This window comes from Euleptes europaea, chromosome 4 (genome assembly GCF_029931775.1).
Source record: "Euleptes europaea isolate rEulEur1 chromosome 4, rEulEur1.hap1, whole genome shotgun sequence".
Classification (NCBI taxonomy): Eukaryota; Metazoa; Chordata; class Lepidosauria; order Squamata; family Sphaerodactylidae; genus Euleptes; species Euleptes europaea.
This window is the reverse complement of record NC_079315.1, coordinates 90,724,705-90,752,013: the sequence shown is the minus strand read 5'-3', so window position 1 is coordinate 90,752,013 and position 27,309 is coordinate 90,724,705. Positions and strand designations below refer to the sequence as shown.

At 40.0% G+C, this 27,309-nt stretch overlaps 1 protein-coding gene across 1 annotated transcript in view; it reads left to right on the top strand.

The window, feature by feature from the left end:
- The window catches only part of AP3B1 (adaptor related protein complex 3 subunit beta 1), a 201,387-nt gene extending 174,589 nt beyond the window's left edge, over nucleotides 1–26,798 (top strand). Inside the window, exons 25-27 of the mRNA XM_056848189.1 lie at nucleotides 1,952–2,049; nucleotides 7,063–7,201; nucleotides 26,377–26,798. Of these exons, the coding sequence (XP_056704167.1) occupies nucleotides 1,952–2,049; nucleotides 7,063–7,201; nucleotides 26,377–26,530 (391 nt within the window). The 3' untranslated portion in view covers nucleotides 26,531–26,798. The remainder of the gene's footprint in view (nucleotides 1–1,951; nucleotides 2,050–7,062; nucleotides 7,202–26,376) is intronic.
- The last annotated feature ends 511 nt before the right edge of the window (nucleotides 26,799–27,309 follow it).

The following is a 27,309-nucleotide window of genomic DNA, read 5'->3' as shown; positions in this document are numbered from 1 at the left end:
CTGATTCTAGGTACAATTAAAGTGTTGGTTATTACATTTAAGGCCCTAAGAGGCTGGGACTGATGTACCTGAAGGAACATGCCCAGTACTGTCCAGCCAACAAATTAAGATCTTCCTTCCAAGGGCTCCTCTTTGGGGTATGCCTTCAGAGGTGAGGCTAGTGGCAACTAGAGACAGGGCATTTTCAGGAGTGGCACCTCACTTTTGGTCACTGTCCCCGTTCAGAATCACCTGGCACCTACTCTACTATCTTTTAGATGCCAGGTCAAATGGTTCTTTTTACCTGTGCTTTTACCTAAGAAGTTTTATCTGTTTGCTATCTTATGGTCTACTTCTGGTCTAAAGTTTTAAAATGGATTTTTTATGCTCTTTTATGCTGCTGTCTTGTTTTGATAATTTATTATGTTCTTATGATTTTATGGTATTGTTTTTATTTGTAAGCCTCCTGAAGTGGGGCTCTGGAGATGTGATGTGTAAATTTCCTAAATAAAGAATGGTTTATAAATCTTTTATGACTTACAGCAGTCTATATCATTTCATGATGTATAAAATAGTGCTATATTTTACAGGATTGTTGAGGTGGCAGTAGGGTCGTGCAAAACAAATTCAGTACATTTTGGGTTTATGGGGCTTGATTTTTTTCAGTAAACCCAGAATAAGCCGAATACTCATACTGGTAAAGGGGTATTTCAGCTTTATTTCCAGGTTTACAAAAAAATAAATTCAGGTCTATTTTAGTCTATGGGGATTTTTTTTAAAGCTCCCATGGGGGCATTTTTGAAGGTAGAGTCACCAGATTTGCAGCATAACTGCAAGGGACTCTCCTTAGATGGACACAAAAGTTTGGTGAATGTTGGTACAGAGGGTCCAATTTTATGGGCCTGCAAAGGGATCACCCCCATCCTCCAGGCATTTGTGAGCCGAGCTGTCCATTGGTTGTCAGGTTCAGAAGTAGAGCCCATTGGCAGGCTGGCGCCTCAAAGTCTGGGGGGTGCCTTTGTATTGGGGCACATAGTATGATGTTCATGCAAATTAGTTTCCAAACTGAGATAAATGGCTTAAATGCAAGAAAAATAAGGCACGGAAAACATTTCTTTTGGTGGCAAATGACATCCTGTGAACAGTCCTTTATTATGGTCATCAACAAACTGATTTCAAAAGATGGTCATGGTGCGGGGAAACGAAGCCTCTACTCGGGGCGACCTTCAGTTTGAGAGCAGGTTTGGTGTGGGTGATATCAGAGCCAGCCAAAGTCATGACCAAGGCAGCTCTTGTGAAAGAGATTGCTCATCCGCACAGGTGAGCAGTCTTCTTCAGGACAAAGCTGTTCAGCAGCTGTTGAAGCTGGTGCTTTTTAGTTGGAGGGTACATCCCTCCAAACGGGACTGGGTGAGCCCCGTCTTTTAAATGACCTTCTGCATCCAGACTATCCTGAGCCTGATCATTCCACTGAATGGTGATGGATAGTTTAGTCAGACCACGTTGGCTGCAATTACATGACCCCTACCTCAAAAGGGCCCCAACTATGGGGCCCTAACAAAACCAGTCAAAGATAGAAAAATGGGAGAAAGCACACAGCTGTGCATCTGAGCAAAGGTGAATAGCCAAAACTTGAAAAAGCCAAATATTTATTCGGGGGTTTTGGGAATCACGTATTCGGCTTTGGGCAGGTTCCCAGGTTTTGGTATTCGGTCTACCCAAAACCCAAATATTGCCGAAACGGCTGATTTCAGGTTTATTTTCATTTCAGGTATATTGCTATGCACAACCCTAGATGATAGAGTTGTGAAAAGGTTACCTAAGCAGAAAACGACATGCTCAATATCTTGAGTACTCTGCTTAAAATTAAAATGAGTCATGTTAATTGTTGATGAAGATTAGTTAAGATTTGTAATAGTTTTGTAAAATACAAAACAACTTACTTCTCTCTCTCTGCATTTTCTTTTCTCAGTACAAAGGATGATCAGTTCAATGTTAATATCCAGCCCCCTATTGGAGAGTTACTTTTACCAGTCACTATGTCAGAAAAAGACTTTGAAAGAGAAAAAGGTGAGAATTAAATTTAAAACAAAGTCAACTAAAATTGTGGGAGGAGCTACTTTGTTTCATCTGCAGTTTACAGGATGCATTGAGGTGACTAGACAGAAAGGAGGAATACTGGCAAGAGATAGGGTATGCGTGTCTGTGTATGTGGACTATAATTTTGTTTTGAGTAAAGAAATTCAGGAATGGACTGAATTAGCTAGATAAATGAAAGGAGGGAATCTGACAGTCCTGAGCCAAGAGACTCAGCTTTCCCCAGTTGTCTTCTCTCCCTGCCCCACAACTCTCCCATTTATTGCAGTTAAGCACAACATTCATACCACATGCACAGTGAGGCTTTGCCCAATAGCCTGACAATACCAGGGATCTTGGAAACATCTAGGGATTCTGTCTGAAGGCAGAAAAGGGGATATGCAGCAGGCTAACTGGGACTTAATGTGGTCTATTATGCATATCGAGTAGACGATCCAGGTTTTTTACAAGAAACTGTCATTTAAACAAACAACAGTTTATTGTTGTGTTCGAGTGCAACCGAGTGCAGTATACATTTCACTGATAGTTGGAAACTGATTAATGTATTTTAAAAAAAAATAAACAAACAGACCAGTGTTTGGTCCTGGGAGTTATGGTTTCCTAAAGTAATGCACTAATGCATTTCACATTAGTACTAATGGCTAAAACATCGGTCTAATCCACTCTAAGGAATAATTCAAACATATATTAATATTTTGCTTTATTATTTCTAGGCTTCAGGCTAAGGTTTCTGTATAAACCTAATATACTTTGTCCCGGTATATTAAAATGCATTAGTGTTGCCGGTTTTCCAAATACCACTGTTTAATATTAAATTCTTCATTTTCCTCTTTGAAAATAAGCATGATATTGCTACTTATTTAGTTGGCGCGCTTATTTTTATATCATACTTCAAAAAATATAGAAGTCTCTTGACTTTGCATATCAAATATATGTGAATATATATGTGAAAGGCCCTTCCATAGAACAAATGTTTTTGTAAAATGTTTTATGTAGTGCTGTGTGTAAAACTTGGAGGCCAAGTAGAAAAGTGTGTTTTGTTGCTAATATATTTTACTCTTAAGTTTCAGTGTATTTTCTCATGTTGTGAGAATTCCCATTCCATTAAAACTGGGATATATTTCTCATAGAAACCCCCCAAACCCCTCATGCATTTGTCAAGGCAGTCAAGGATACCATAATAAAGCTTTATGTTTAATTATTATGTTTGTCTCTCTTTTTTCTCTGGCCCATTTCTGGTTTCAAATAAGCCAAAAGACAGTGCTAGCAGCTATTTCATTTACATTATTTTTTCATAGCTGATCCCTGTAATAACAAATAAAGTCAGTGATTTTTCCCCATAACCAACTGATAATTATTTACTGTTCTTACTCTTTGCTGGCTAAAGCCTGCTTTACACGTGCTCAGCAAACCAAGGTGAGTGAATGACTGCGGCTTTGTCACATTTTGTGTACTCCCTCCCCCCCCTTTAAACTGTCATATAAGTGCAATTTTAAGTAAAAATGGATGTCGCACTCTGCCTCTCCCTCTCCCATTTCATTGTATGCTTGCTTACTTGGTATTTTGATTGAGTTTTGTATGGTTAGTTGTGACTGAGAGCTTTTTCCCCCTGACTGGCCATTCAGAACTATGAGTGCATAGAAGAAGTGCACTTTGAGAATAGCAGTGGTCCTCTGTGGAGTTGTTGCCAAAATTCCTTTTTCTTCTGCCATTTTACTTCTGTGGTTGTTGATTATTTGTCTGAATAAATCTGGCAGCTGTTTGCTATGTTTAATAGAGCAGAAAGGCTACTCTGAATAAAGCTATTTGAAAATTTGTTTATATGAAGTATTTGTAAATCCATGAAGGTCTCTTGACATTTCACTATTGCTCTTTCTGTCTTCCCGAATTCATTCTTTGATGCAGGACTGATGCTGGCAAATTTAACATAGGCTTAAAAGCCTTTTCTTTAGTATCTTCGAAGTTAAATGTTCCAGCTGTTTTAGAAAATTCATGATAATAGAAGTCTCAATTCTCCACTATACATATTTCCTAAACAGGGTTAAGGAACAGCTTAGAATATTTTATGAATATATTTTCTCAGTACAGATGAATGTCTTCTAATTTTCTGTTGTCAGAACTTTACTGGGGGTTTAATTCAGGCCAGCTAAGAATGTTACAATGCCTGATTCTGTTGTGTGTCTAACATGATCTCCTCCTCATTACAACTACATGTGTGTTTTATTAATATTGTCCATAGGTTTTTTTTTCTTTTGTATGTGAAATGCCTCAGACCTTCATAGCTAGAGGTCCTTAAAAAATGAAGATACTGGATAAGCAGACAGATTTCAAGAGCAGAAATATAAGTTCCCTTTAAATATATGGACTTAAAACATGCTCTAAGGTATAGAGTTGTAAAAGAAAAAATGTAAATTCAGTGTGATGTTTTGGGTGCTGCTTTCCCTTGATAGAGTTGTATAAAGGCAGAGGGAAACAAACTACTGAATATTCATACTTATCAAAGTTTTCTGCAGCAGCACTACAAGATGGAAAGCTGTATTTATGTGCATGCTGTGAATGTTGCCATGCTGTTTTTAGTAGCTCCTCAGTTGTGAAGTGGAGACATCTCTTTCAGGGTAATTCACTCCCTATCTTAACATTTGTAAACTGTGGTTATCTAATTTTGCTCTTTGGGAACACTGTTCAAAGCCACTGTAGTTTCTACTTATTTTTTTACTTACTACTACTGTAGTTTCTCTTATATTTTGTGTGGTTTTTGGAGGGTTAGTCACTCTGGTGACAGTTTTGTTACTGTAATAAAAATGTAATGCTACATTGCCCATCTTATTTTGTGCGATCTTAATTTTGTACAAACATAGTAGCTTTTGTAACTTTTAGAGTAATTACACATGTTTACGCTTTGATCAGTTTTCTTGGGTACTTGAGAGTCTATTAAATAGGCTCTTATAATTAGGTATTAACATTTTAGATATTAACTTTACAAAAAATCTACCATTCAAATAACTGAATTATCTCTTCTGGATTTTTTTTAAAGATAAAATTTTGGTAATTTAAATTGGCAAGTTTAAGTACACCTGACAGGCTTTAATTGGGAAAAGCTTTGTCTTTAAAAACAGCCAACAAAATGTTTACTTGATTTTATCAAGATTTATGCTTACAACATTTTCTGCCATCCTAACAAGCAAGGTGCTAATTCTTTAAATGGTCAGACATTCACTATTTTCTGGCCCTTAACTACCACAAGCAATCATATTTGATGCCCCTTAATTAGAGCACCTTTTTTCTTTTCAGGTTCTTTTCCACCTCAGCAATCGAGACAATACATTTGCTTACCATGCTAAGTGTTCTTTTGCATGTAAATTAATCTTGATTCAGTTTACACTGTCATGCTGAGTGGTACAGATTGCCTATAACAATAAAACAGCATGAGTTAAAAATAAAAGGGGGGGTGGTAAGGCAGATTGAATGTGTGCTTTACTTGATAGGATGTTACTTTGCTTTATGCCAATACATTAGTCAACGATAATGAATCTTCTGTTCTGAAAAGCATGGTTTAGTTGATTTTTTTAATTTTACTTCAATGGAGCAGTACCTTGTCTTTATAGAACAAGTTAGACAAACCATTAATGACAAGAGTGTTAAGGTTAAATATGAAGCAATGCATTCAGTTCTGTGAGCACTATCCATCTTTCCATTTACAGGAGCTTGACAAAAGTACTGGCTTTGTACAACATTTCCTTTAATTACATGCTGTGGGGAAACAGGCTTTTAACATAAACATAGTTGCATTCATTTATTCAGCATTTGCTCTTCAATAGAGCTTAATGGAGAATGTTTAAATCCTTAATGAGTACACACATCTCTCAGCAGTGTTATGTCAGCCCTGTGCTTTGCTTAAAAGCAGCCTTAGATAGCTTATGTACCTTTTTCAAAGCATTTTGCTAATGTAAAATTTAAGCCATCCGCAACTGAATGTACTGTTCCCAGCTAAAGCTGTTTTTTAAAAAAAGTAATCATGATTTCCTTGAATAAATCATATTCTGCAATAGACTGTTATTAGATTCTTTTCTTTGCCATTTGTGCTACAAATGTTTATTTCAGAATTATACCAAACCAGTTTAAGCATCATAATAATGTTAGAGATGCATGTTGTACTTGTTGCTCTTAACACTACTGTTTATTACTTGCCTGGCTAAGGCAGCTCTAATTGCCCTTTTGGGTGGAGGATCGGATGTGCTTGTTGAGCGCCAACATCCTAATCCCATGTCTGTTTGCACAGCAAAGTCCTGCGGTACTTTAATTTATTGTGGTATGAGGTTTAAGGCAACAACCCACTTCATCAAATGCAGACTGAGGTGCTGACTTCTTTGAAGTATTTCGTACCCTACATTTTTTTCTTTGGTGTATTTTTATTGATAACAGTTATTGGTTTAATGATTTGTTCAAACTGATACTAACTTGTCAAATGCTAATTATTATTCAGGTTTTATTTTTGGCTGTTAAATGGCCTAAGAATAACAATTTTCAGTTCCTCAGCATTCAGAAAGGGAAGCTACTAAAATACTGTAACGAGGACATTGCCTTAAAAATTAATTCAATAGAGTAGCATTATCAGCAAGCGATTAAAAGGAAAATTGAAAGGGTTTTATTTGTTTAGTAAATGGACAGTGTATTTAAAGATAATTTATAATGATTGTTCCACCAATATATGTTTGTACAATGTGTAATTTTAGTTATATACTGTATATAGACAACCATTCAGGCGCTGGAATTTATATATATAGTATTATGTTTTGAGAATGTCTTTAAGCATGTGCATTTTAAAAATTCCAGATTAATTGACTTTGTATTCATATATAAAATTTTAAAAATCAGTCCCTTTAAAATATGTTGGAGGTGGCTGCATCTATTACAAGTGCAATACTGCTGCTGTAATTTTTTTCTTTATGAAACAGATTACATGAATTCTATCTTTTACTATTTCAGGAAGGCTGACTGGCATGAATGAAACATCTACCACGGTGACTGTTGCACCACAGAACTCCACACGTCTTATAATATTGCAAAAGGTGGTAAACATAGCAAACCTTGGTGTTGTTCCTTCTGGTGACGATAACATACACAGGTAAATTAAGTGTGGGGATTTCCTTTAGGAACACAAGTCCATTGATCTGTATCCAATCAACTGCAAGCAGAGTGCCACCCATAGACAAAGCTCAGTTTACTGTACCTCTCCCAAAACACAGCTCCTGACATTCAGGAGAACTGTTGCGTGTGATGTGGAGGTTTACAGTGGGATGGGGCAAGACTGATTGCTATTGGGTGTTCAACCTCCTCTCAAAGTTATTCGCATTATTGCTTCCTCTAATAATAGGCATCTCATTATTGTAAAATTTCATCATTTAAATATTACTGTATACACATTTGAATGAAGAGTTTTTTTTCCCTCATTAGTATATTGTGAATGCAAGCAAGGTAAAGACTATAAAATATATTAAAATTAAACATGTGAATAAAGAATAAGTAGGGAGTCTTGTAATACCTCAAAGAAACAAAATTTTATTTTACCATGAAGGGAGTTGTGATTTGTTTATATTATAGTAAATCTATAGTTATACATTATAATTATAAATATAACAAGTTGGGGATCTATGAAAAATTGCAAGAGGATCAATTATTGGGAAAACTTTCCGCAACCCATATCTCCCTACTCCGGATACTAAAGTTGCATTTAGAAGTCACAGTAAACTGATTTATTTTAACCACCGTTTGATGCACAAATCCTGGGTAGTCTGCTAGAGATATATCTACAGTTTGTACATAAACCACAGTTAGCTTATTTTCCCGCTTTCAGCAGAAATCTTGAAATGTCATCCCAAGCTTCCATGTGTTGTCTGGCTGCTGGCAAAGCCTTCCTACATATGAAGCCTGCTTGCTATTGGTTGCCTATAATAAATAGACAAGGAAAAAATGGGAAAGGCTAGGAAAAGTCAAGCCTCTTCTTTCACACTCTCAAAGCCCATTACTGAAGGGGAGGGGCCTTTTTTGGTGGCGCAGCCCAGTTGGAGGCAATGGGGGATTTTCCGTTTTGTATTTTACATACATTAACATCTCTTTCCAGCAGCCGGGAATCCTCTGGGGAGGCGGCGCAGCTGTGTTCCCGGCTGCTGATCTGCCCCCCCCTTCAGGATTGGGCTGTCAGCTAACAATAATCAGGCGCCCTTTCTTTATAGCAACTTTACCATATTCCCTAAATTTTCTAACTGTGAGACAGACTAGATGTTCCCCCTCTGAGGAGGTGGGCATCTTCATCTTCAGGTGGTTCCTACTGGCTGCTCAGGAAAGCAGGATTAAAGTTCCACTTCCTGTCTCCTCGGTAGGACCACCTGATCCTCAGTTTTCCTCCTACCTCTAAAGGGAGGCAGACGCTACAGTAGATTCAATGATGTTCACATCTAGGGCCATATCTGCCACAGCAGCCGTTAGAAAGTCCATATAGCTGAGGACATGGATATGGGACTATAGATCTAAGCCAGCCCTCATGGCATATCCTCTTAAAGGAGAGTGGCTATTCAGAGAGAAGCTGGACAAGATTTTAGTGGAAACTAAAGATAAAAGTGTTGCCACACTACATAAGGAAAGATGGGAGGGTCTCTTCCTTTTCCTCCTTTAGATCTTTTCACTCTCTACCACAATCCAGAATGGATCAGAGGAGGGGATCCTGGAACCCCAGCCGGGGATCCTTTTGTAGAGGAGGTCATTACCACAAACCTTCCCACTTCCAGGGCAGGGGAGACCAGTCTGAGAAGTTCATAAAACAAAACAAACAATGATGCCATACCCACTCCAGTGGGGGTGCCTCTGCAGGGCTTCTCTGCCCAATAGTCCCTACTAAGATCAGCTCAGTGGGTTCAACAGGTAGTAACCCAGGGCTATCAAATAGTTTTACATTCAGTTGCCCAGTTTGGTCAAACAAGACAAGCACCAGAGAACAACAACAGCGATTCAACACCTGTGTGGTGTAGTGGTTAACACCCATGGTTTGGAGCAGTGGACTCTGATCTGGAGAACCAGATTTGATTCCCCACTCCTCCACATGAAGCCATCTGGGTGACCTTGGGCTAGTCACCCTCTCTCAGCCCCACCTACCTCACAGGGTGTCTGCTGTGGGGAGGGGAAGGGAAGGTGATTGTAAGTCGGTTTGATTCTGCCTTAAGTGGTAGAGAAAATTGGCATATAAAAACAAAATCTTCTTCTTACCAGCTGCAGATAGGCTCCATAGAACCAGTTCCCACAAAAGAGCGCTTTTATGGCATTTACTCAGTTTTCTTCACTGTGCTGAAGAAAAATGGGGACTGGAGGGCCATAGTAGACTTAAAATATGTGAATAAATCCATCCGTCAGAGACCTGAGATCAATAGTAGAAGTCCTGTGTCCAGAGGTGTACATGACCTTAATAGATTTGACAGGGGCATACCTATGCATCCCCATACACTACACTCACAAAAGATTCCTTCGATTTGCCTACCAAGACAACCATTAGCAATTCAGAGCCCTGCCGTTCAGGCTGTCCAAAGCTCTGAGGGTATTTATGAAGGTCCTAGTAACCCTGATAGTCAGGTTGAGGAGGGATGGAATTCAAGTCCATCCCTACCTCGACGACATACTGGTGTGTGCCCCATCACTACTGATAGCCAAGGCTCTGTTTATATTCCTCCTGCTAGATCAAGTAATACTGCACGACACTGGGCCCGTCTGGGAGAACTATTTGATGACATCAAAAACAACCATCCAACTACTCCAGTTCTATAGCTGGTGATTTTAACGCACGAATAGGGCCGGATGATAATACCCTCTTCCAAAACCTTATAGGGAATTTTGATGAATCTTTCCTGAGTTCCTTATGGTATACTAGAACTTCCAGGGACTCGGTAATTCTTCCGGCTTAAGTCTGGGCCAATTTGCTATTCAGAGGAACCTAATAATAGTAAATGGGCGATTGCGAATCGACCCTAATGGAGATTTTACTTTTTTTAGCCAAAATGGTGCCAGTGTTCTCGATTATTTTCTGGTCTCATTAGATCTTTTACCTCTAATTAGTAATATGGAAGTCTGTGATTACATGGGCAATGACCATCTCTCTATATCTCTTTCGATCAACCAATTATGTGTTCAACACTTAATACCGTCCTACCATCAAATATTGCACCAATCCCCAAAAGCCCTAGCTCGTGTTTACTGGAGCCCTGAGCTTGATTCCTTGGTGCGTGGCAAAATGCAGCTTTTGGAGGTGACTTCGTTGAAAGCTGCCCTCCTTGAGCAAGAGTCTGCAGCTACTGTCTTAAATGTTTTTTTCAGATTAATTGATTTATTTAAACCTTTATTTACTAAAGAAATCACCTCAAGCTTGCATGCTTTATACAAATGAAATTCTTGGTTTAACCGCGAGTGTAGACTACTCAAACGAGCAATAACCAGGAAACATAGAGAATTCAGAAGGAACAATACTATTTCAGTATTGAAGGAACTGTTAAAAAGAACTACAAGGACTTGGTAAACTGGAGGAAAAAAGAGGCCCTATGTAAAAATTGGAGGCGCTTGATTACAGCTATAAACAACAATGATAATTCAACCTTCTGGCGGACTGTGAATTCTTTAAGTAATGGCTATGCCAGAGTCCCTGCATGTATCCCATCATCGGTCTGGGTAGCTTACTTCAAGAGCCTCTTCTCCTACTCTGTGGAAAACCAGGGACTTATACCCGTAGCAACTTCTATTTTGTTGAATTCCTGGCCAGCCAGATGTGTCTCCTAATGAAATTAAACCGCTCATTGATCACTTAAGCTCAGGCAAAGCCCCAGGTCCTGATCTGATTCCCTACGAACTTTTTAAAGTCAACAGCAAATGGTGGGCCAACATCCTTGCTCCTGTATTTACACAAATTAATAATCAGGAGCCATTCCAAAATCTTGGAGACATACTATTATCGTCCCAATCTTTAAAAAGGGTCAGCGCTCTGACCCAAGCTCTTATCGTCCAATTAGCCTTTTGTCTTGCTTAGGCAAATTGTATTCCTCCTACTTATTAAAGAGGCTGTTGGACTGGGTTGAGAGTAATGACATCCTTGGATGGGAACAGATTGGCTTTAGAAGGGGTTGGTCTGTCACGGACCACTGTTTAGTGCTCTCCCATCTAGCCGAGAAATATTCCTCCCCCCAAAATGGCACCCTTTATGCGGGTTTTATGGATCTTAAGGGAGCTTTTGATACCATCCCGAGGGAGAGGCTATGGTTGAAACTATCAAATTCTACTATGGATAGGAGGTTACTATGGCTTATTCAACAATTTCATACTGACCTCACAGCTCAGGTTCGCTGTGGCAACCAAGGAGAACTAACCGAGCCCTTTGAACTGGTCAAGGGAGTTAGACAAGGTTGCCTCCTTGCTCCTCTCTTGTTTAATCTATACCTGAATGATATGGCAACCAATTTCTCAGAGTTTTGCCACCCCCCAAACCTTGCAAGCCATTCCACCCCAATTCTACTCTATGCTGACGATGCAGTTCTCCTGACCCGCACAAGAATTGGTTTGAAAAGATCTTTGCAAACTTTTTCTGAGTACTGCTCTAGGGAAGGTCTTAAAATAAACCATCATAAATCTAAGATTATGATCTTCACTAAGAGGAGAAAAATGCCTCTTTTTCGCTGGGTATTAGATGGCTTTGAGGTTGACCAAGTCAAGGAGTTTGTTTACCTTGGCATTCTGTTTTCCCATAACCTAAATTGGAATGCCCATCAAAAAGCAGTGTCCAACAAAATTAAACCTGGGGTTGGTGCTATTGTCAACTTTTTTCACACCAAAGGTGGCAAATATATTCCAGGGGCTATTCAGGTTTTTAACCTGAAAATTACCCCAATTATCCTCTTTGGTGTTGCCATCTGGATAACAGTCATCAATGAATCTATAGATCGTCCACTGCTTCAGTTCTTACGAAAACTCCTAAATGCCCCTCGATGTGTTGCTGGCATTACTCTTCATTCCGAGTTTGGCCAAATGTCACTTGAAGCTAGGGCGTGGCTGGCCGCCTTTAAACTACACCTTAAACTGTGCTTTAGCACTGAGGGGTTCCTAGCTTCTCTGAAGCAAAAAATCTTAGATGAGAAACTGTCGTTATTGGGCTTCTCGTAGGATATGTTACTAGATCTTGGGAAAACTGAAGCTTTTACCAAAATTAAAAAGCGCATTAAAGAGCTCGATTATAACAGCACTACTTTTCGTGCTCATCACGTCTGTTCATCCCAGTTCTTCGGAATACCCCCTCCACGTGGTCTGCCTGCCTATACATATTACCTGACAACTCCTCGTCTTTGTAGAGCTTTTTGCTTGGCTAGGTTGAATGCTAACCCTTCTATGGTAATGCAGGGCAGAATTCTGAATATACCATACTCAGACAGGATCTGCCCTTGCTCTTTTGGCTCTATTGACTCATTAGCTCATGCCCTTTTGGAATGCCGCTTTTACGAGGAACTTCGATCGCACTATATTTCCCCCCTTTTAATATACAAATCCAATGCCTCTGTGACTGACATAATGCCTTTTTTACTAAGTGATAGGGACCCCAAGGCTACATTGTCAGTGGCAAGATTTGTTTCAGTCCTTATATCCCTCCAACACTAGATATATGCTGCTCAAAATCAATTGATCAAGGAGCTTCTAAGGGATAAAAGGAAAGGAAAAGGAGGGAAAGTTAGCCAAGGCACACCCAGCAGTGGTGCAACTCTAGAACAACATGGTTACTTAATCAACCAAACAAAAAGTCACCTATGCCCAGCATAACAGTTGACCCACCTGGGAGTAGTGATAGATTCCAAGAGAAACAGGCTATCCCTTCCAATCAAAAAGATAAACAAGATTGCCACCATGGCGAGACAACTGATAAAGGCAACATCCAAACTAATGACTCTCGCCAAGCTACAGGGTCTGATGATCTCCTGTATAGAGACGGTTCCTTGGGCCCATCTACATTTGCGCCCATTGCAGTGGCTCTTATGTCCACACCAGATTGCTGTTCTACAGAGAAAGGACAAAGCAATAGTTGCTTTGCACCAAGATGAGCCTAAAGTGGTGGACCCAGAGATGCAACCTGCACAAGGGGCAGCTTACTGTGCAAGTCAAAGTCATCCAAGTCTTCACCGACGCCAGCCTAGAGGGCTGGGGTGCCAAGTGCGAAACTCGATTATGCCAGGGATAGTGGACAGTGTCAGAGAAATCACTACACATCAACCTGCTAGAAATCAGAACAATCATGCAGGCTCTTGTAGAGTTTCTACAAGTGGTGAGCCAACAACACATCTTGATTCGCATGAAAAATGTGGCAGCCAAAGCTCATGTCAACAACAAACAGGGAGGGTCCAGGTAATCAACCCTCCACAAGGAAGCGGAAAAGGTCCTCGTATGGGCGGAATCCTACTTGAAATCCATCAGAGCGGAACACATTCAGGGCGTGCTAAACATGGAAGCAGCCGGTCTCAGCCGCAAAGCAATAGAAGAAGGAGAATGGTCAATCAAGAAGGACACCTTTCTTCTGATAACACAGAGATTCGGTGTGCTAGAGGTAGACCTATTCACCACTGCTTGTCAAGTTTCGACAGTTGTCAAGTTCCTCACTTCTACTCCAAATTCCAGCATCCCTTCTCTCTCCATGACCAAAAGGACTACTCTACACATTCCCTCGTCTTCTCATTCTACCCAAGGCAATAAGGAAGATACGCAAGGAAAGGACTACTCTACACGTTCCCTCGTCTTCTCATTCTACCCAAGGCAATAAGGAAGATACGCAAGGAAAGGGCATCTATTATAGCCCTGGATTGGCCCAGAAGACCATGGTATTCGAGCCTAATGGAACTTTTAGTCCAGAGCCCTTGGAGATTACCAATAACTCCAGATCTACTTCAAAAGGGGCCACTACTCCATCCAGACCCAGACTGGATGCGCTTAACCACATGGTACTTGAGAGGCAACGGCTTGTGAATAGGGGGTACAAACCCAATATGATCAACACAATATTGGAGGCCCGATGCCCTTTCACTAGGAGACTATACAACATGGCATGGAAAGCCTTTGTACAATGGAGCCGTTGCAAAAGCATTGATCACTAGAAGCCAACATAGGGTTCATCATAGAATTCCTGCAAGATGGCATAAGCCAGTCCCTTAAGGCATCTACTTTCGTAAACAGATTGTGGTCATCTCCGCAGTTCTCCCCTTGTTGGAAGGGTTTCCCCTATCTAAACACCCTCACGTGCAGGCCTTTCTGAAGGGAGTGCGCCAAACGTCTCCTTGAAGGGAGTGTACCAAATTTTTCCTCCTGTAATTCACAGATTTCCTACATAGGGTGATGTCTCTTCTTTCACATAGTTCTCAATTCCCTGTGCAAGCCACCTTTTGAACCCATCAGAGAAGTTTCATTAAAATTTCTTCAAATGAAGACCATCTTCTTAGTGTCCGTAACATCAGCATTCAGGGTTTCAGAACTAGGGTCCTTGACCATCAATAAAGGTCTCTGTGTATCTCATAAAGAAAAGTTGTGCTCAGACCAGATCCTATGTTCATTCCTAAAGTAAACTCCATATTCCACAGGAGTCAAAAAATCCAGTTACTATTGTTCTGTCCACATCCGAGTCATCCTAAAGAGCAAGAGTGGCATAAATTGGACCTGAGACATCTGAGAATATACATCAAAAGAACAGAAAGTATCAAGAAGACAGAAGCCTTATTCACCTCTCATACAAAGCCCAATTACTTCTGGAAGCAAACTTTCAAACCTCCCTCTAGGAATAGTTAGGGGTCTGCAGTGGAAGAAGAGACATCACCCTCTCTTTTTCTGCTGATGGAAGTGCCTTCTGCCAGTGGAAAATGTAGTTAAGGTGTGTGTGTGTGTTAAGTTCCGTCAAGTCGCTTCTGACTCATGGCGACCCTTCCGACTCATGGCGACCCTATGAATGAAAGTCCTCCAAAATGTCCTATATTTGACAGCCTCGTTCAGATCTTGCAAATTGAAGGCTGTGGCTTCCTTTATTGAGTCTATCCATCTCTTGTTGGGTCTTCCTCTTTTCCTGCTGCCCTCAACTTTTCCTAGCATGACTGTCTTTTCTAGTGACTCTTGTCGTCTCATGACATGACCAAAATACGACAGCCTCAGTTTAGTCATTTTAGCTTCTAGGGTCAGTTCAGGCTTGATTTGATCTATAACCCACTGATTTGTTTTTTTTTTGGCAGTCCACGGAATCCGTAACACTCTCCTCCAACACCACATTTCAAAGGAATCTATTTTCTTCCTATCAGCTTTCTTCACTGTCCAGCTTTCACACCCGTACATAGTAATAGGGAATACGATGGCATGAATTAATCTAGTCTTGGTGGCCAGTGACACATCCTTACACTTCAGAATATTTTTTAGCTCCTTCATGGCTGCCCTTCCCAGTCTCAATCTCCTTCTGATTTCTTGGCTGCAGTCTCCCTTTTGGTTGATGGTGGAGCCAAGGAATAGAAAGTCTTGAACAATTTCAATTTCCTCATTGTCAACCTTAAAGTTGTGTAATTCTCCTGTAGTCATTACTTTTGTTTTCTTGATGTTCAGCTGTAGTCCTGCTTTGGTAGTTAAGGTACAGGATTATAACAAGGTGGGGGTCAACATGGAATCCAAGAGAGAACAAATCACTAGGAAATGTTCCCCCTTCTGAATACTATAAACTCTTAGGAGCTTAAACAAAACAAAAATCCCATCTATCTCTGTTCTCTCTTTCTACCTGAGTCTCAAGTACAGTGAGCATGCTCAGTTCTATTCAGACTGAGTTTTGCTGTCCTGTTGATAAGCACTCAGCCATCAAGTTTGATATTGGAGAGAAAGGTTTAGTTTTTCATTTTTTAATTATGTGCGTGTTTTTTTTAAGGTAATATGGCAAAAGCCCATTCCAATTAAAATTCTTTCACCTGCCTCAGAGACAAATGTAACCAGGCTCAAATAATTTTATTTTGTGAGAGACAGCTGGGGTATTTAATTTTGTGTTGAGTATTGAATATGTGGTCTTTATTACCTTAATTTTCTTTAGTACAGCCTACTTTTAAATTATTAACTGCATATTTTTGGTGGGGATGGCAGACAAATATTTGGATAGATCTACAGGAATTTTCTGGTTTTTTACAAACAGTATTTAAAGGTAAAAGGTAGTCCCCCCTGTGCAAGCACCAGGTCACTCCTGACCCATGGGGTGACGTCACATCCCGACGTTTACTAGGCAGACTATGTTTATGGGGTGGTTTGACATTGCCTTCCCCAGTCCTCTACACTTTACCCCCAGCAAGCTTCCAATTATGTTAAACAACTATACATTGGAAGTGAAGGGTTTTTCCTGTACAAACTATTAAAGATTGCCCATACCACATTTTACTTTCATTCAACTGGGGTTTCTGCAAGAGCAGAGTGGCATCTCATAGGTATGTAATTCCCTTTAATACCAATTCATGCGTGAATGCCTGTCAGTGGAGCAGCCAAATGGAGCCATCTACAAACAAGACAGAGGTTTATGAAAGCTGACTCCCTTTGGATGCAGAAAAATTGTAGCTTTTAATTTTTTTAAGAAGTGGGGGGAAATCTGAAACAGCTTGATAAGCACTAAGCATGTTCTATACACTGTAGAATGTTGAAGACATGTGAGCCCAGCATTGCTGGGGAGAGGCAAGATATAAATCAAATAAATAAGCAGCAGTTAAAGAAAATATTAAAATGTCATGGAATGAGAGGTTAGGATTGGAAGAGCAGATGCTGTGGGGCATGCTAGGGTTGCCAGACCTGGCCTGACAACCAGCAGTGGACATGGGGAGGGGGGGAGAGGCTGTCAGCCAGCATGATATCACTTCCATAGAAAACCTGAATGTGACATCATACCTCTCCCAGAATCACTGGAACCTCTATGGCATATAATTGAATTTCTGCCATTTCCTAAAGAGGTGTGACATCACTTCCAAGTTTTTCCCAGAACTGAGGTCACACTGTCACTGACAAATGTCGCCCCACATCCCCTGCTGGTAAAACCATAGATTTTCTGGAAATTCCTAGAAAGGCGTGATGTCACTTCTAATATTTTCTTTGAGGTGACATGCAATTGGTCTGACAGCCATTTTTTTTTCTCCTTCCGCCTCTTCAAGCTGTGGTGGGAAACAAGAGGTGGAGGTGGGGGATCCCCTGCTGGGCAACTGGCAACTCTGTGGCATCCATCCATCAACCCTAATTTTTCCTCTTTCCCCCCACCAGTCCAGGATGCTATAAGTTATAAGGATGCTAAGATTAGTTGTGTCTTTATTGGTAAAAGCAGAGAAAATCAGGTTTGGAAGAAAATGGGGGAAGGGAACAAGCCAGAAATAAAGGCCTCTAAAAAGCCTTCCTTCTGTTCGTTGCTTATTTCCGTGGAGTTCCTTGCAGGCCCCCAACCTGGAATAAGCATACATATTAGCTTACTTTCAGTTCTCAACACTAGAACAGTCCAAGGAATCAACAAATTCCCAGGTACCACATGGTCTGAAAGGAGGTATGGCAGAAGTGGTGGGGCTGGGGGAATACAGGGAATGGGACAAGAACAGTTCAGAGGCCTGGGAAAGGAGACGATAGCTGTGGAAAGGCAGGGAGTAAGAGGCCTGAAGGGCCAATGAACAGAGGCAAGGGCTGAGGGAAGGAAGCAGCACAAGTCCTAACAGAAGACGACTGGAGGAAGGAGAAGTCAAGGGAAAGAAACTGGCACAAAGATACCTGACAATGAAAAAGTTGTGTCTTTGTAGCTCTATGTATTACCAGGGGAACTGATACTATAGTGTTTGTGAACATCACTAGCAGTGATTCATTTTGAAGCAGGCATGTTATGGTCCCCTGTTTAGAGTGAAATAACAAGAGTGAGCAATGAGATTTCTCAGAGCAGTGAGATTTTAATTTTTTACTTTATTTACAAATGTATGGGTGGAACGCAGGTGAAAGCAAGGAGGCATTCCTACAGGGCAGCAGATCCCCACATAATATCCCAGAGATAGAGAGAGATCCTTCACAGAAACTCACACCTGCCACCTCCTTCAGTGGTGGGGAGGTGTCTCCACCTCCAAGCTCTAATGGGTCCCTGTTCTGAGCTGTTTCCCTATAATTGAGTCCAGTTGAGAAAGTATAACCATAGAGAAGTGCTACCATTCTTTTCGTTGTTAGTGCTGGTCCTCCCAACCCATACCACCTTAGAACAAGCTTGCAATATAGACTGAATCACAGCCAAGTCTACAACTCTACCATTTCCCCCATGTAGTAAACATGTAGTCTCCTATACAGGGTGTCTGTTTCCTAGAAAAAATTAACAGGTCCACAAGAAACCCAAAGCATGCAAGATTAAATCACTAACAACATGTGTATTATCAAGGCATTTCTCCATCACCGTACATGTTTCCCTCTGATGTAAAACTATTTTTCTTTGTAATTTTTATTCTACAGTTTGACTCAAAGTCATTGTCCTACCCTCAAGTGCATTCTCGCACTGATGAAGCATTTGCTTCATTAGACACATATTATGGCCATGCTATGCCTTATGTTCCTATGAATACCTATGTGATTCCCAGAGACTCAAATTCCATGAAACTCTTGGGCTTTTACATCATTGTGTGGCTCACAAATTTGATCCAAGGTGCAATTGTAAGGGTTAAGCCCTGAAAACAGCAGGAGATGGAGAATGGCACATAGAATCCTAGGTTGTAGGACCATAAAGTCCACTCTATTACAAAGCAGGACTGTCCCCAAAGCCTTCTACAAGTCAGTGTATAATACATATCACAGTGTAAGATAAGAAGAATTAGCTGTAGTTGAATTCTTGAAGGAAAATACAAGCTAAACATGTGAAGGCACAGGAAAGTGTTTCAGTACTGATTCTCAAGCCAAAGCACATTTCAAAGCATAGAGTCCTTTCTGTTACATCATGCAGTTTTCAAATTATCTGAATTAGGTATTAATTATTCTCACCTCCCTTATACTAGCCTTCTGAAGTCAGCAATGACCTTCAAATTTTTTTCACTGAGATAGTTAATGACTATCTAGTTTAAAACCCATGGCCTTCCACTCATCAAGTAATTAGTAAAGAACCAGGATAGTTTATCATAACTCCTTAAGAAAATGCCCTGCATATCTCACTCCACATAGCTATAAAAATGAAATGTTGTAAATATAGAAATAACCATTAGATGTTTCAACAAATACGTTAGTGTTGATGGCCAATTTTGTGGTCTCAGATATCTTCCTACTGTGATTTAATGAGAAAAAGATAAGGACCTGTGCGTACATAAGACTTGTAATTATGTGTTTTGAATGCATCCTTATGTAAAAGTATTGCTGCCAAATACCAGGTAGCTTTGCTACATATGAGTCTTTTCAACCCAATATTCATATAGTAGAAGTGAATGAGAGTTCTTCAGTTTCAAGAATACACATGAAAGCCATTTTGGATATTAAGGGAATCAATATAGGTTCTGCTACCATCCTGTTTGCTGTCCACTAGAGGACAGCACTGCTTCTATATCTGAAATTACAACATGCAAGATACGTTGATTTTTCTTTTAGGAAAAGTAAAAAGGCTTTATGAGTTATTTCTTTAAACAGCATGCATTTTACACTTGCAAACCAATTTTGTTTTTAACTATAAATCAGCAAGGGTAATTTCAGCAAATCAAACTAATTTTTGGAACCATTCTGTTTCATAAATTGAAATTTATAGTTGGTCTTACTGGATGGAAAGTTAACATTTTTAATATCTTTATTTTATTTTCAACAAAGACATGCCAAAAAACTCAAACTTAATTGAAAAAAATTCTCTCATGATTACATGGAATTATATATTAAAAGGCAAAATTTGGGGGCAAACTCTGGTTGTGCTATTTTTTTTATATAGGTGTGCAATAAGATAATGACAATAAAGCTCTAATCAAGAGATGTATGTATGCTAGACATGCTGTTAAGAAATATATGAACAGATCTCGGGGTGTGTGTGTGAGTAAAGCTTAATAGGGGATTAACCCTCCCCCACACTCACACTATTTTCTCCACCCCCTGCACACACTCTGCTATTTTCACCGGGTGGTGGTGGAATCCAGGCTCCATGTGACAATTTCCTTCCCCAATGGGACAAATAACTCTAGGGACAACTAAGGTCAGGAAAATGGTGGGAAGAAAAGTTGAACCCCTCTCCCTACACTGCTGCCTCACTCAATCTCTCATGTGAGCATGGACCACAACACACACTCGCAGTTCTTATTAAGCCTGGGGGAAAACTGCTGGAAATCTTCTCATGGATCCCAGAAACAAATCAGGAATGGCCTTCGTATTTATTGCTCGTGTGAATTTTGTGCCCACAATCCCAGCAGGGGTTTTCAAGGCAAGTGAGAAGCAGAGGTGGTTTGCCATTGCCTTCCTCTGCAGCATTTTCCTTGGAGGTCTCCCTTCCAAGTACCAACCCTACTTAGCTTCCAAGATCTGACACGATCAGGCTATACCATCCCACCTTCCCTCCCTCACATTTCAATGGATGGAGCCAATCCACAAAAAAGTGAGATTTATGCTTTAGTTTGCAACCATTTGGGGGAAGGGGGTGTTCTGACTTCCCTGAGTAGATTGTTGAGTCAGACCAACAATATTTTTGTTGTTGTTAAACTATGACTGGAACTGCATGTTCTCTTGGTAAACCTATGTTCCCACATTCATGTTTGCCAAAATGATAATGTAGCAGGGAAACATTTCTAGAAAGTAGCAATCAGATGGTTGGGTGCTTAACATCTCTCATCCCTGCTGATTCTTGCCTGCAAAAGCACCTTCCCTGGTTTTATTTCCTACATGGGCTTACTTCTGGTTTGGAGTAAAATTGGGGGCAATTGGTTGATTCAAAAACAAACATGAGGTTGCATGGAAGAACCCATGGGCATGGAAAACCAGGCACCCCCACCCACCACGTTTCTCCTTGAAGATGCTCTCCCATCATACATTTTAGCACTTACACAGGATTGAAATCTCCATATTTCCTTTGAAGTTATTTCAGTTCTAACAATAAGTTATTTTCTCAACTGCTGTAGTGTTTTGTTTCGCATATTGATTGCTTTAAGATCTATATGGGTTCAGTTTGTTCTGACTTGTGGTACTTGTGTTCTGACTTGTGGTGATCCTTGTGAGGGCAGAAAGGCAGAGTAGAAATGTTGTTAAATAAATAAATAATATTTTCATTATGGGTTAGCAGCCCAAATAGCCCAGTTTAACTTGGGCTTGTCAGAGTTTGGGAGCTAAGCAGAGTTGGCCATGGATGGGAGACCACCAAGGAAGACGGGGTTGCTATGCAGAAGAAGAGAATGGCAAACCGTCTCTCATCTCTTGTCTGGAACACCCCATGGATGGGGTCACCATGAGTCAGTTGCAACTTGACTGCACCTTCTTCTTCATTGAGGGATTAGAGCAGTTATAGGATATTGATGTTATTGATCCTTTTTATTTATCTTTGACTGAATACCATATAAAATTATGTTGTTTTAACTTCTCTGATATTTGGGATTAGCAGACTAAGTCACAGGAGATTTCTAATGTACATTCATCATGCAAATTCATTACACATTTGTCAACTTTGGGCTAATTATTTTCATACAGCTAGGGCTGGGCTTTACATCCTGTGATCTTTTTTCTTACTAATAGGATTCTGTCTGCTTCAGCAGACAGTAATTGAAGGCTTCATGTACAGGGTAGAGGAAAAGTTTTTAGCGTGAATGGACCATTGTAGCAGCTTCTGGTAACCAGCAAATCTCAAAAGAACAGAAAATTAAGCTCAGAATAGAAGATTAGGGATCAGGGTTGCAAAAAGACAAAACATGCCATAGTACTAGTTGAAATATATATTACAAATCTTTTGTTGTAAAAAATGTTCTGTATGCGAATAACCTATTGGTGACCCATTTTCTAGAATAAATGCTAATTTTAATGAGCTGTTTTATTGAAAAACATCAGATGCCTTGTAAATTTGTTTTTAATCTGTTTTTTAAGTGAAAGACGGTTCAGGGAATATGGACAATTATTTTGAAATTCAGCAGTTGGTAATCACTATTATTACTGGACTATTAAATTTAAAATAGGAAAATAGTGTATCTTAGGCTACTTTGTTACATGGATTGGGGAAAAGATTAATGCTGCATATAGATTTGTGGGTTTTTATTTTGTCTTGTGTTTTATGAAATGTATTACATTTCTGGAAAAAAGTGAGTTGTTTTTTCAAAGGTTTATAGCTATCTCTTGAAATAGGATACATTAATTACATTCACCATCATTTTGCCTTCAATACTGTGGTCAAAATAGCAAAACACACAAGCAGTACATATATGAGGCCATACAGAACATTGTAGCATTATGTGAACAAGGAGAAAAAGCTACTGAAAAGGAAATATTCACATCCCATTTTCCCTACTGATATCATATAAACAATCTGTATGAGGAATATAAATTATATCAAGCACACATACTTATTTAAAGACAATAATGGTACTATGTAGGATACTCTGTTACATAAATCAGTTTAAACTTGTTTTTCCTTTATAATTGGCTTGGGAAGAATTAGTCTCATAAGGAATATACAGTGGCTGTGGTATAAGACCGGAGCACTTTTCAAAGGGGCTTGACTTCAGTTTTCTGTAGCGTGAGCAAAAATTTCATTTTAGGGCAAGATTTACCGCAAAGATCAAAGCCTTAGTGTACAGTCCTGAAAGGGGGGGTAGATCCGTGGCGGCCGGAGAAAAAAGAGGGGTTTTTAAAATTAAAATACAGAAAAAGGGGGAAATTCCCCATTGAATAAAGCAAGGCTGTGCCACGAAAAAAGGTGGCGCAGCTCCACCACAGCTCAAGGGGCTGTTCCCGGGGCGAACAGGGTTAGGAAGCTGCCCAAATGCAGCTCTGCTCCTGGGAATGCCCTCCCACGCTAGCGTGGCTGCACTTGTGGTGGGGGATGGTGGCTCCCGGACACTGGCGTGTTTGCCTCCGTGCCAGCATAGATGCCACCTGATTCCATGATAAGGTGGCACCTATGCTGGCACAGGGTCACACTGGTTCCTAAGGACGTCCCGCCCCCTTTTCAGGAATGGGCTGCCCTTCTCCAGTATGTTCCAGATTAAATTGCAAGAAAATGTCTTTAAGAGCATTTGTTATGGTTACTTAGTTATACCTCACAACACCTGGATAGATGTTCTGGAAAAATAATTGCAAGCGGTCTAAAGCATGGAGGAAGTATCTCTTCCCATCCTAAATGATACTCATGGCATTTGAATGCTGGCTAATTTGGGGGATACCTTTTCTGGATGGCTATCTGGGCAGTGATTTATTTTTATTTTTATTGTCTTTCTGGCACCATCTCCATGTTCATTCCTCTCCACTGAAAGCCCATTGTCTTAAAGTCACTCCATTACATATTAATGGACAATTGCACTATTTTTCATAGTACAGACTCCATGTTCCACCTTGTAAATTAAATGGCTCTGTGGAGGTACTGCTCTGTTGAATGATCTATATGTTTGTGGGAAGCATCGACTTTACAAAAGATTCGTTTTCATTGATGAGAGAACATGTTTTTGTCCATCATAGTAAATGTATTATCCCAACCCAGCTGCCTCAGTATATAAAAGCAGCTGAATTATAGACGTCAGTGATTTTCCGATGTTCAGACTTGTCTCTCAAACTATACATGACTTCAATAGGAGATGAGTCTGCCTTAATGGTATGCAAGGTGGCAAGTAGAGAGGGGGGCTGAGTTTTAGAGCAAAAGGATTCTGTGGGTGGGAAGCTGCTCAACCTTTCCTCCCTCTATGGCTTGTTTCCCCACAGTGTATTTCCCTCCACACACACACACACACACACCCAGGTACTCTTCTCCTCAGCCAGGCTTCAGTACAGGAAGTGAGCGTGACTGGAAGAACAGTACCTGAGGGGAAGGAAGGTGGTGCAGCAGACATAAAAAGAGGGTTTGACTCACCTCAGTCATGCCCCCCCCCTTGCTGTAACAATTGGACATCTCCCTTGATCTACATTTGCATGATGTGTAAGTGGGGAAGAGCTGGATTCAAACAGGCCTGTCAGCAGCACAGGCAGCCTTCGATTGCCATCCAACTTACAAAAAATGTTTGTATTGCCATGTTTGTCTTTCCATGGTTCCGTACTTCTGAAATATGTTGTGTTGATTTTATTGAAGAAACTTTTATTTCCCACAGTTCATAATAGTTTGTGGCCATACATGCATTCCATTTTAAATAGTTTTCTTTAACAGGAAGTGTCACATGAGATTTTACTGGTCAGCTGATTTCTGTAAGTGCTTCCAATGTTAGTTCCTCTCCCAACATTACCCTTAAAAGTAATGTTCATTCATGGTATGTAAAAACTCAGCATTGTCTGACTTGAGTGGCTCTCTGCTAATTGATAGCAAAATCTTTTTGTAAAAGAAACTGAGGTATTCATTGCCAACAAATATTCCTTATGTAATTGTTTAAATGGCACATAAAAGCACCCAGCGAGAATTGACCCCCATTGTGCCTTGGGCAATGTTTGCGTTTATAATAACATTGACTTTATATCACTTGCAGTTTAGACTAGAACAGGAGTAAAATGAGCCTTGGGGCTATGAAACACCACGGGAGCTCCAGTTGTGGAGCTTTTATTGTGTGAATACAGGCATAATCTGCTCATGTGCAGTCCCAAGACATGAATGTTAAATAAATAAGGAGACTAATAAGACTATTGTTTACATAATTATCTCCTTTCCCAATTGATGGGTGAAACATTACAATTTGGTAAAAATACAGAATGGAGCTGTTGGTATTCTTCTGAAACATTTCTTGTTAGATGTAGAAGAGTTGGAAGTCACACATCTATGAAAGAAATATATCGACCAGTGAAGAGTGACATTTAAGAATGACTTACGCTCCTAAATTGGTGTAATGTGTTACAAGATTTTGAAGTTGATATGCTTAATTTTTTAAAAAAGAAATTACTTTTCATTTAAAGAGAATCTGCTTCCTGCTGAAGAGGCTAATATTTTAATTAAGTCTAGAGTGAAGCTTTTTGAGTATCTGCTGATAAACTCCCTCTTTTATGTTGATGGTAATTAAACAGATCCCTGAGGAGTCCAGGAGGCGCTGTGCGAGGCCCATGCTAATTGTCAGACATGAGACACTGACCAGTTGGTTTGCTCTTGAATAGCTGATGGCGTGCTGTCAGCACAGCAGTTTTATTTTTATGTATTGTGGGCCGTTGTCAGGGCTAACTGGGTGCTATTGTGGCTGAAGATGTTGCGCAAATTGAGGCAGATGGCTCCGATTCAGACACGTGTCATTCAGAAAGGGGAGAGGGAATTGGCCCTGCAAAGTGGGGTCACAGAGGGTCACAGACCAGCTCTACACTTGTTAGTGTTTTCAAAAGCCCATGTGCAGCAACTTTGTTGTTCTCTCCTTTTTAAAAAAAATGGGGGTGGCGCGCTCTTTGTGCAACATGGAAGGCTGGGCTGTTGCCATCCCTTTCCTTCCCATATCTGGCGCCTGGCTGTGCATGCAAAATGAATTAATGGGATTGGGGGAAAAGTTCATTGTGTTTCAAATGGCTTTTCAGTCAATTGCGGTGCTTAAAAGACTAGGTTTTCTTTTAATTCAATGTAATGAGTAGTTCTTCATGTCTTGGAATTTAGTATTGGAGGATTAGATCTCAAGTTTCTTTTCACAGTATTAAGTTGTTAGATGTGTATTTAATGTTCAGATGATTAAAGAGGGGGAAGGTTTGTTGAGAGAGCTTGAGAGAGACATTTCCCATTGAGATGTATATTACTTTTGCTAGTACTATATATGTTAACAAAACTTCAGCTCTTTCACTTAAGACGTAGTTAATGGAACTATTTTAGTGTGAAATAAGCCTAAATCATCTATGTTCATAAAATACTCTGCTAACTTCCAAGCAAAGTACAAATTGCTTCTATGCCAAATTAGAGACCATATAAATCTAATTGATTTCCTTTTTTAGAGCATTAAGCTGTCCTTTTCCCTTCATATATTTGTGTTGCAGAGTTGTATTTATATTGTGTTATAGTGTGTTGATGCTTTAGTGGTTTTGGGGAGGCTTTTCTGTTATGGAGATGTCTGGTGATATTTAAACTAAAAATTTAAGAAAACATAGCACCTGTTTTGGTTTTGGATGAAGGTGTTCACAGATTTTGTTTTCATCCTTTAGGTTTGCAGCGAAAACTGTGCATAGTGGGTCACTGATGCTATTCACAGTGGAGCTGAAGGAAGGGTCTACAGCACGGCTCATCATAAACACTGAGAAAACTGTGATTGGTTCTATTCTGCTGCGGGAGCTGAAGCCTGTCCTGTCCCAGGGGTAACCTGCTTACATCTGGACTTCAGAATCTGGCACACAACAAAAGTGCTTGGCATCCACTACTGCTGCCTTTCATTTATAATAATAGCCTTTCCATCTGGCAGTGGGGGGAAGAATACACTCTTGACATTCTTGTCTCCTGTTTTAGAATGCTTTAGTGTGTATCTATTACACAAGCAAGTACTTTGCATCTTTCCCCCCCTGCTTTCTAACCAAAGAACATATATTTTACTGTCAGCTAAATTCTTTAATGTTATATACAAGGGTGTTTTTTTTCCTCCAGCCTGGTCCTCTGCTGTGTTTTCTTCCTGTTTTTTCAGTGTTTTTTGCCCGTGTGCAAAAGGAAGAAATTGAGTAATAAGGTACTGGAAAATCACAGCAGTAAGCTAATGTTTGAGTAAACCAATGTGGAAAAGTATACAGAGTTAGATGTGCAGAGGTAAGGTTAAGAGAAGTAAAATGTTGTAATTATTGCCCAGATAATATCTGATTTTGTACCTGAGCATATATTTGTGTCTGATTGTTTCCCACAGCTGCCATAATCTCTATTTTCTAAAAACTGAAATTCTAATAAAGTCATGTTATGATAATTTGCTTTCTTCTATTTAATTAGATCTTAAAACCAAAATCGCTATTTAAACAATATTATTTAAGGATCCTGACGGTTTATTCTTAAGACTTATTTAAGGGGAGGGGAGGTTGCCTGGAATGTTTTATTTATTTATCTACTTCATTTATACTTTGCCTTTTCTCCCCAGTGGGGACCCAGAGTGGCTTATTTCT